Source organism: Montipora capricornis, chromosome 2, assembly GCF_036669925.1.
Source record: "Montipora capricornis isolate CH-2021 chromosome 2, ASM3666992v2, whole genome shotgun sequence".
Classification (NCBI taxonomy): domain Eukaryota; kingdom Metazoa; phylum Cnidaria; class Anthozoa; order Scleractinia; family Acroporidae; genus Montipora; species Montipora capricornis.
This window is the reverse complement of record NC_090884.1, coordinates 8,233,274-8,243,273: the sequence shown is the minus strand read 5'-3', so window position 1 is coordinate 8,243,273 and position 10,000 is coordinate 8,233,274. Positions and strand designations below refer to the sequence as shown.

At 39.8% G+C, this 10,000-nt stretch overlaps 2 protein-coding genes across 2 annotated transcripts in view; both read right to left on the bottom strand.

Annotated features, from left to right (window-relative positions):
* Nucleotides 1-10,000, bottom strand: part of LOC138038706 (uncharacterized) — a 382,223-nt gene that overhangs the window by 319,706 nt on the left and 52,517 nt on the right. The gene's annotated exons all lie outside the window — the stretch shown is intronic.
* Nucleotides 5,894-8,575, bottom strand: LOC138038697 (neuropeptide FF receptor 1-like). The gene has a single exon (XM_068884711.1). It carries the CDS (start codon nt 8,015-8,017, stop codon nt 6,941-6,943), a length of 1,077 nt encoding a protein of 358 aa, XP_068740812.1. The 5' UTR covers nt 8,018-8,575; the 3' UTR covers nt 5,894-6,940.

Here is a 10,000-nt window from a genome sequence, read left to right as displayed (position 1 = left end):
ATTGAGACAAGTGATCTTCTTTTCCGGTGACTAAAAAGCGACAAGTGCTTAAATTGTCCAGCAATGTGCTGTGCAACGTGTTGGTCCATCCGAAATACAGGTCTTCAGACTTAACTGAGTCAAACGTCGGACTTATCATGAACTTAATTTGTTCTGTTTAGTTCTTCTACTGAGAAGTTCGAAGCTTAGCCCGAGCTTAAATTTCGCAAAATAACAGTTTTACGAAACTTTTCTATTTTGCAAAATGGAACGAAATCTGCCTCAGCAAATAATTATTGTGGTAATTCGGAATGATGTCAGGTAAAAGAATTATTTCTGCCAAACAACGCTTATGACTCAGTTTTGTATTCACGTTCATTTGGTGTCTCTAAGTAGGTACGTGAGCCAGGGAAGCGAGTGTTGTGCCTCTTTGGAAAAGTCCATGCCACCAAGAAAACAAAATTTATCACCAATTCATATCTTCAACTAATGGTGAATTAAAGTGATAACTGAAGTCATTATTTCATAGGTCGTTGTGTAACCCATGCAAAAGAGAAAATGCAAATTACGTGTCCGGTGTTCGTTAGTGGTTTGCCAACTCTAAAGCCCATCAAACACCCACGTAGTAGCCCATGACAAACGAAGCATCATGTGTACAGCCTGATGATGTGTGGGCCCCAACGGCGGTGAGTTGCCCCTTTATTTCAACAACTTAGTAACACGCAAGACCCGGCAAAGTGACACAATGTCGAGGTCAATATTCCAACATGTGTTTCAGGTGTCCATCACAGACATGACATTGAGATACCAATAATACCATACACAATTGAAAGAACAAATGGCGATTTTCTTTACAAAGATACAATCTTTCAAAAACGATGGATGAATAAGAGGGGAATTTACTCGCCATCCAGATTTTTATGTTATCTTTCACAAGGGGCGTCTCCCTGTGTTTGATCAGTCTTCACCAAATCTCTAGCAATTGTTAATTTTTCTTTAATTTTATGAGCTACAATAAGCTACTGCATGATTATATTATACATGATTATATTATATGCTTTACTAATACCACTAAAAACCAAACGTTACTTTGTTTGTTGATATGTATTTTTCTAAATAGAGCTTGTCTCGAGCTAAACGTATTAATTAATTCACTTAACTTGACTTTTCTTATTGTTGGCGTTGAGTTGACGAACAGATGTTATCTCCCTATAATAATGAAGTGGTTTACATCCAAATACTAATGAGAAACTGAAAAGCGAATTGTTAATTTACATCAAGGACAAGAAATCATCAATGCGTCCTCCTTGAATCCAATGTCACTACTATGCAAAAATGAGAAGTATTTCACAAACAGTTCCTGCGACATGCTGCATTTTTAAGAGTTGTTAATTGTTCCATTGTATGAATTACACGGAAACTCCGACTAAGGGCTCTTTACCATTCCCTAGCTAGGGAAACGATTCTGATAAATGAACTGTAAATGTGTCTCGAAACATACGATTTAAATGAAAAGCACACTCTGGCTTCACAGTGCAGTATTTTATAAAATACTTACTAATTTGGGCAGGTACTTCATAGCTAGTGGCTATATCCCTATCTTAATAAGCACCACTCATAGTAAATCCGACTGTCTCGAAATGCGCAGAACGTATGCTCAATAACAATAGCAGGCACCCTCCTTAACATGAAACGTTGCGACCATACAATGTCCGGCAAGCCCCTATATCAAACCTGCCTTATCAGGTCCGCTATACCAAACCGCCTACATCCATACAATGTCATGCCCCCTGTCTACAAGCTCCCCTTATCAGGCTCCCTATATCAGACCACGATAAACTATATGATCATCAATATAAACGTCTGACCTATGATATCAAGCCCCTCCTATTAGATCGTACATTTGAAACCGCGACCAACAATATGAGACCCCCACCTGCGATATCAAGCCCCTCGTCGTTTCAGTGTGCTGCGGGTGCAAAACTAGATATAAGGATGCAGCAGAAGCGTGGAAATAAATGCACTTAGACTTAACTCTGAAAGTACAGTTGAGGGTCAACCTAGATATTGCTCGCATTATTGTGCTCGGCGATGCGGTGCATATATTAATCCAGTTGATGACTGGCAAGAATAATAATGGAGTTCATTTTTACAGGGACTGACTGACGAATGACAAAAATTATAGGAGCACGTCATCATCCCATCTAATGGAAAACATGAAACAAAATGTTTTCGCATATGAAAAACGAGGGAAGGAAAGAAACAATGAATCCAGCTCAATGCCATGGAAAGAAGTTCATAAAAAAGTATGGTGACACTGTTGGGCAATGGTACACAACTCATGGTAGCGAGTGTAGATCCTTGTCTTCTTTGAAGTAGACATCAACAAAGACTTTATTCGATGAATGAAACCAGTGTCTGTCAAGGTACACAAACGACTTTTCTTTGTGCACGTGTATGCATTACCGTTGATCCCGTACGAAGACTAAGGGTAAAGTAGGTTAAAGTACACCTGATATAATATAAAGGAGGGGCGATGATGTTCTACGACTACAACTACATTTAAATTTAGGACGACGAACAAGAAATTGCCCACCTTCATTTCCAAAACAAACAATTAACTTAACTAGCTTTTGCGCTAAAAGATAAGTAGGAAATTATGATGCAGTTTACTTCATTTCTTCTTATCTAACATAGCCAACGTTGATGGTAATGATGAGACTGCACAAGAGAAAATGAGGGGACAGAGAAGGAGGCTCCCGGTCCAGCCCTTGGGATATGTCATGTCCACGAAAGTTATTTTTAGACGAGCGGAAGTCTTCCGAGACGTCCGCATGCAGGCCAACCTCGGTCCGATGTTTGAAAGAAAATATATATTCATCAGCCTTCCACGTGCGCCATCATTTTCTCTTTTCACCATGAACCTGAGAGCGAAGCAAGACTGCATGCGGACGTCTCGGAAGACAGACTTCCCCTAGAACAAAGACTTCCGCTCGTCTAAAAATAACTTTCGTGGACATATCATATCCCGGCCAACGCCTTGAGCCTCCCTCTCTGTCCCCTCATTTTCTCTTGGACTGCAACAATGATGAAATGAGCAATTACAAAACAAAAGGTCACCAGCAATATATCAAACATCTAAGCATCATTTGAAGTATTAATACTGCCTTAATTGATTCGTTCTGTGTCTCTAGGAGATTGCAAATTGGCGGGAAAGAGACAAGAGCCTCCACTCATTGCGGTCAGCAAGCAGTGGTGAGGTATCCAAGGGCCCCTCTCCTTTAGAATCAAGCCTGTCTGTTTCAACATTTTTTTTGTTTATTTTTCTCAAATAATTGTTGGTAATTTTTGTTCTCCATTTGGTTGATGTATCATTTTTTTCCAAATAATTTGTCGTGTTCCAGAATGTCTCATGTTTCAGGCTTTACTATTAAACACATATGAAATTTTGTAAGTTTGCACAAAGTCTTATGGGTCGTATCCTTCCCATAATACACTTCACGTTGTTACATTGTTGGGATTTGTTGCGACCATTTACAGGCAACTGCCGGTACCATCAAACCTATGCAGAACCATGTCCCATGGGAGCTGGTACGTCCGTTTGTGACTCGCCATGCGGTCTTACTGAATAGAAAAACCTTAAATAACTATGACCACGACCAGTTTTTCTGAGCCGGCGAGACTGAGCACCCCCAGAAAACCATTGTCTTAACGAAAACCACTGGTTAGCAACCTGGTTCTGGTCATTGCTGTCTAAGGTCTTCCTACTGAATAGGGAGCTTTAGCAACGACGACGGAAATGGCAACGAGGACGTCGTCGTTAAATGTCAATTCGCGTTATTGTAATCGCTTCGCTACTATTCCAAGCATTTTAACGTGACAAAGGTGCAGCAAACCCTCAAGAATGAAACTAGTATGAAAGGTGCTCAATTTAGAGAAGAAAATGCAAATTTATCTTAAGCGCTGACGTTCTCTCCAAAACTTCAAATTGGGTCATTTCACGTCGTTGTTTTGCAGACGACGGCAAAGAAATGAACAAAAATGAGATAAGATGCACGTACAGAGCGTGCAAAGCTGGTGCTTTTGCTCATTAAATATGCAAATTTGTGACGTTCTCGTTGCCGTCGCCGTTGTCGTTGCTAAAGCTCCTTAATGTAGTTGTTGGACCACCATTAAAAGGTTGTTGTTGTCCCGAGTTAGCGCAGTTGTTTGAACCCAAACACCGCAAATTCTATTTTGTTGATCGAAATGTCTGTGACTTTTACGTTTTAACTGTAGTTGGATTTTATCAGATATGGTGACCCCGCAACAGCTCCAGGACCCTATTTAACAATCTAAAAGTATTTTAAAAAGTACAAATCGAAGCAAAAAATTGGTTCTTATCACTGCCTACTGATGCACGCCTCTGCTCGTATTTGATCTGTGAATTTGAAAACTCTTGTAATGGACGGTCATAGTAAAATTCATTCATATGGGGTAGAAAATCTAGCACTACACATTACACTCTATTCGGTTAACATAGTAAGAATTAGTTTACATTGTAATCAACAATTTATAGGAAACGGAAGTCATCGCCGACCAGCTGGCTGAGTCGGGTCAAGCATCAACAACTATTGAGCAGGATTCAATTCGGCTGGACCAAAACTTGCCATCTTAATAACAGAGGAGAAAGTACTGGCTTTGCTCTGACAATTGCTTAAGTATATCTGTTCTTCTGGGAAGAAAAGTCTCGGGCCCCAATTTTGGACTTCAAAGATCCCACCGCATTGTTCGCAAACAGCCGAGGGGGCATTCAATGAGTTCCGAGTGTTGTGGTGTGGCCTTTACAATCCTAAAGTTGTGCAACACCAACAACACCGGTAGAAATCGAGCAAAGTAAGAGCAAAAGAAAAAGTTCGGTAATGTGATATCATTTGAACACTGAAGCCTCGTTTGGGATTTGTTTTTCTACGCTGTATTTTCTCCGGGCGACAAAACTGACTGAAATCTGACTACACCCTACAAAGAAAGTCTTTGTATTGCCCACCCCCTAATCCCCAAGCGGATATGACATGGAAATCAGAGGAAGATGTTGGCATTCATTCGCTAATAACAGCCACAAATATTTCCCATCTAATCCTGTTATTTTGCTTTAAATAGCCTTACACGAGGCGACAAATGACCACAATAAAAAATAAATTTGAAAGGTTGCTGTACGTGTAACACAGAAACATGCAATGTTGTCAGTAGACAGCTTTGTGATCTCGCTGGTATAACAATACTTATTATGTGACGTACATCATACGAAAAGATATCAAGTTCATCAATCCTACTCTTCTCTCTTGTCGTTAAGGACGTTTTTTTTGCGGCCCTCTTCAAGCGATGAGGGTCAGGCCCTCACGAGATTTAACACCTGAGTTCTTTCAAACCTACGGCCTACAACCTTAGCTGTTACGACTCTTGGAATTGGTTGAAAACAAATAACAAGGGACCCAAATTATAGACCCCACCTTTCGAAGTGTAGAGAAGAATAGAAAAGTAGAGTGTATAAAACAGTAGAGTGAGGACGAAGGAAGGAAGAATTGCTAACACTGCTATTTAAGATGTGTTCAGTCGGTCAAATGGCAACTTCTTTCTTAACTGCTTAATTATTTCTACAGCAAAATGGATTATTTCCCAGGCCTACTCGTTCCTGACACTGTCATGGGACACGGAGGAAAAAATCAGGACACTGGGGCGAAATATCCGTTGAAAATCCTTTATAATTGCGCATATGCTTGGATTCTATCAGCATATTTTAACTAGTCAATCCTTCGTATTCATCCTTTTTCTCTCGTCTCAAGTTATTTCTCCTATCCTTAAAGATCTAAAGTGGCTAACTGTGAGACAGCAGTTGTATTATCGCCACGCAATAATAGTCACTGAGGGTGCGCACCAGCCTCTTTATTTTCTAACTATATTCAAAGAGCTACAGTGATCACCAGGCTTACAACGAGGAACTCTCAGATGCTAAATATTCCTTTTTATAAAAAAGCCACAGGGCAAAGAACCTTTTACTTTAGGACAGTCAAACTCTGAAACTCACTGGATTCTACTCTTAAGTTGAAACCAACACTACAGGACTTCAAACGTTGCTTAAAAAGATACCTTATCTCAAATTTGTTAGTGACTTAATTGCTCTATTTATGTTGTTTTTATCTCATTAATTTGTTCATTAATAATTAATCGGTTTGTTTATGTCATTTTACTTACTAGTTAATTGTTAATTAATTTTCTTTATTCTGAAAAGCCCATTTGGGACGAATAAAGTATGTATGTATGTATTCATTTGTAGGAGTGAAAGTTCAAGCAATCCAAAGAAAATCCAAAGTTTGACGGAAGCAATCCAATGTAAACTCTCATTGCACCTGAAGAAGGCTGGTTTGGCCAGCCGAAACGTAGTACATCCTGCAATCAAATCTACGTTGTATCGGCTCCTGTTCAAAATATTTAGTTTTTCACCGTTTAACAGCCTGAGTCACTGAGACAAACGTACAAGGTGTTCTCGAGCAATTTCTGTTATATGCGGTTAGGAACCTTGAGTGTTTGGTACTTTATTTAATTTCCAACTTCAAAGACTCTCTTGACCAGGTTTAGCTAGGTTTCTCAGGCGGAATGATCTGATCGACGATTCAAAACTGATTCCTCACTGAAAGTGCAGTGTACAGCGAAATGGCATGGGTCTTGGGCTCACGTTCTGTTCAAGCTTGGCTCCTTCACGACTGCTTATAATCAGTCTCTTCTTAACTCCGATAATCATTCTGATATGAAATAGTTTTATTAAGTCCACAGTTCGAGTACATGATATCCCAAAATTTATTAATCTTTTCAGTTTGTCATATATTCTACATGCTTCGAGTTCTTGTCGTCATAAAACCACTATGGCCACTGCACTTGCTATCTTGAGCGTGAATCAATCACGATTTGGCAAACGTATAATAAGTCAATGCTGTGATACATTCACCATGGACACGTCATTTGAGACTTCTTTTTTGTTCGTCCTTTTGCAGATTAACCGAATGATCTCTTTTCGGAAATCTGCGTTATAATACGCGTAAATCAAAGGATTTCCCAAAGAGCTTGCGTAGGATGCAAATTCCGCCGACCAGCTAACCAGCAGCATGACACCAAACGGGGTGTTGTTGAAAATGCCATACGATCTCAACATGGATAAAACAACAGCGGGCCCTAGAGACAAGACATAACCAGTAACAGTTATAATGAGCATGCGCACTGCTTTGGCCTTTGATCGTGCCGCCACTTTGTTCATCATTCCATTGCGGCTTCTCTGGCGCAAGAAAATGGCAACTTTGGTGTACAAAATGACAATGGTTGCCACTGGAATGGCGAACGCGATAAGAAAATACAACGTGGTCGCCATTTGACCGGGCAATGCCCGATCAATGTCGCAAATCTTCCTTCCAATGCACTCGTCGTTACAGCTCATTCCGCGGGCTTCGGGAATCTCTACGATTGGAATGCTCTTCACACAGGCGCTGAAAGGACATGATGCAATGGCAGCATACAACCAAATCAACCACACGAAAAAAATCGGTTTTCTCTTCGATTTTAAGGTTTCCAAAGGATGTATGATATTTTGATACCTGTCCATTGCTATGGCAACCAGGCTGGGGAAAATGGCCGAGGAGAAAGTGTGCGAGAAAACTGATATCGTTTTGCATTGGACAGTTGTCATTGTCGATGACGGAACTGTCAGCCATATTATGACTGGAAAGACAAGAAAACGGTAAACTAACTCCGTCAGCGACAAGTGCAAAATGAAGAAATTGGAGCCATTCCTTTGATAGCGTTGTTTTCGGAGCATTACGTAGCAAATGAAAGCATTGACAATTATTCCGAGTATGATTAAAGCTGACAATAAAAATAGAATGACTCCGAACGCACTTTTTGCTTCATCGTAAGAACGAAGAAATAGAAGCGTTGAGCCAGCCATGGCCCGTTTGTCTTCGTTTGCAGAGGTGGTAGTGTTGGATGCCCAAGTCATTGTTGTGACTGTCATTTTGTCTGCAGTTGACTTTTTGGATTCAACGCTCTTCTGATAACAATTGCGGTTTCAATAATAAGGCGTACGAAAGTTGTAAGAGGCTGTTAATCATTTCAAGGCAGTGTTGCCTTTTAATTTAGCCGACAGGTGCAACTTTTTATCATGAAAGACACGAGAAGTTCACCACAGACTGTCACTGAAGTTTTTCTCACCAATACAGCGTTCTCAAACCCTATAAATAAGTTGTCGTCTCTTTTCTCCTTGTAACGCACAATGTGATTTACCCCAAATTCCTTCCTTTGCGAATTACATTTCCTTCCTTTCTGTGCTTCTTCTTATATGTAAAGAACCTCCATTGCCCAGAAATTTCTTCATTAAAATGTAAATTGCCATTTACTGAAATCCGCCACGTTCATAAAGGTCTACTAGTAGTTCTTCGCCCCCGTGCAAAAGAATTGTAGAAAGTGAGTTCAACAAAATACTAGCATCATAGATGGACACGTACCATGCCAGTTTCCACCTACAGGCGGTCATTTTAAAATTAATGCTGTGATAAATCTATGAGATTCTTAATGACGCAGTATTCATTGTTACGGCTGATTAATCAAACACTATATTTGCATTTTAGTGATGGACACAGGCTAGGACTGAAATAACAATAACATAACAGTTTTATCTGGTTATTTGCGTAAGGAAAATGGAAGTATTAATTTTAGCTCCGGAAAGAGGTTATAATTTTGAGAAACGAAAAAAGGAGAACTGTGGGGTTGTTTTAGCAATGTTCAAGTAAAATTTGATTTATCTTTTCCACAGAAAGCTTCAGAATAATGGCTCCCGGCGTTTAATTTGCAAAAAATTATTGGATTGCAATATAACTTACGAAGACACATGTTTTAATGATTATTAATTAAGGTGTGTATGTTCAGGTGAGTTTATCTTTGAGATCTTTTTGTTCAACCAAACTGACCAAAGCCGAATGCGAAGACTAGTAGCGACTTATGAAGAAATTACTTTTAATTTGCTTTTAACTTCGTGTCATGGAAGAAAACGGCTCAAAGGCAACTTCTCCCCAAAGCGCATCATTACTACAAGTGAACTTAATGAAACTGCAAAGGCGAGGTGATTATGGAACTGTCACACTCTGTTCGTCAAGGATTTAGTCACATTTTTCATTTCGTAATTTAAACAATATTTGTACAAGACATATGGCCAAAGAGTAAGAATTGTTAGTAATTCCATAGATAGTAGAGGGAGACTAACTCTACCAACTATGATTATTCAGGAAATTATATTTCCATATTTTTGAACTCCGCATGAAATCAGTGAAAAGTCGGGAAGGTTATCGCAGTTGGGTAAGCAAGTTTTCGCAATTCTCGCTAAACAAGAGAGCTTATGTCGGACTGAATAACTAACCACAACTGACACATGGCGGACACAGAAATCCGGCTTGGAAAAATTGCCATGAATGGGCACATGTGGGTGTTGAAATTTTTATGACATTTTCTACAATTTCCTCAACTTTCTACTCAATCAACGATTTTATGCGGCTGTATCAAAAATCGAGGGTGCCTGCCATTTCAGTATTGGAAAATTCCGGTTAGAGTGACGGTTGTATGATCCAGGCATACCGTTGTTTATAAAATGTTCCATTTTCAAAGCTTGTTTCCGAGGCCTTACCTTCCTTCTTTTACAGCGGTTGTCAGCCACACGCGCCCTTCTACGACATTTTTTTCATATTACGAGAGTAAAATTTAGGTGGACGTCAATCAAATGTTTCCATGACGAATTCAACAACCATCAAGTGAACAGGACCATTGTCATGGAAGCATTTTATTGACGTCCACCTAAATTTTACTTTTGAAATATGAAAAAAATTTCGTTGAGGGGCGCATGTGACAGATAACCGCTGTAATCCCAACCTCGATCCCTAGATCTCTCTTCTTCCCGTAATCCCTCAAGGTCGGCACAAACGCGGGGTCTTGTCCTAGATACTAGTCG

Coding starts and splice junctions, on each gene's coding strand:
- LOC138038697 (XM_068884711.1), bottom strand. CDS start 8,017: ATGACAGTCACAACAATGACTTGGGCATCCAACACTACCACCTCTGCA.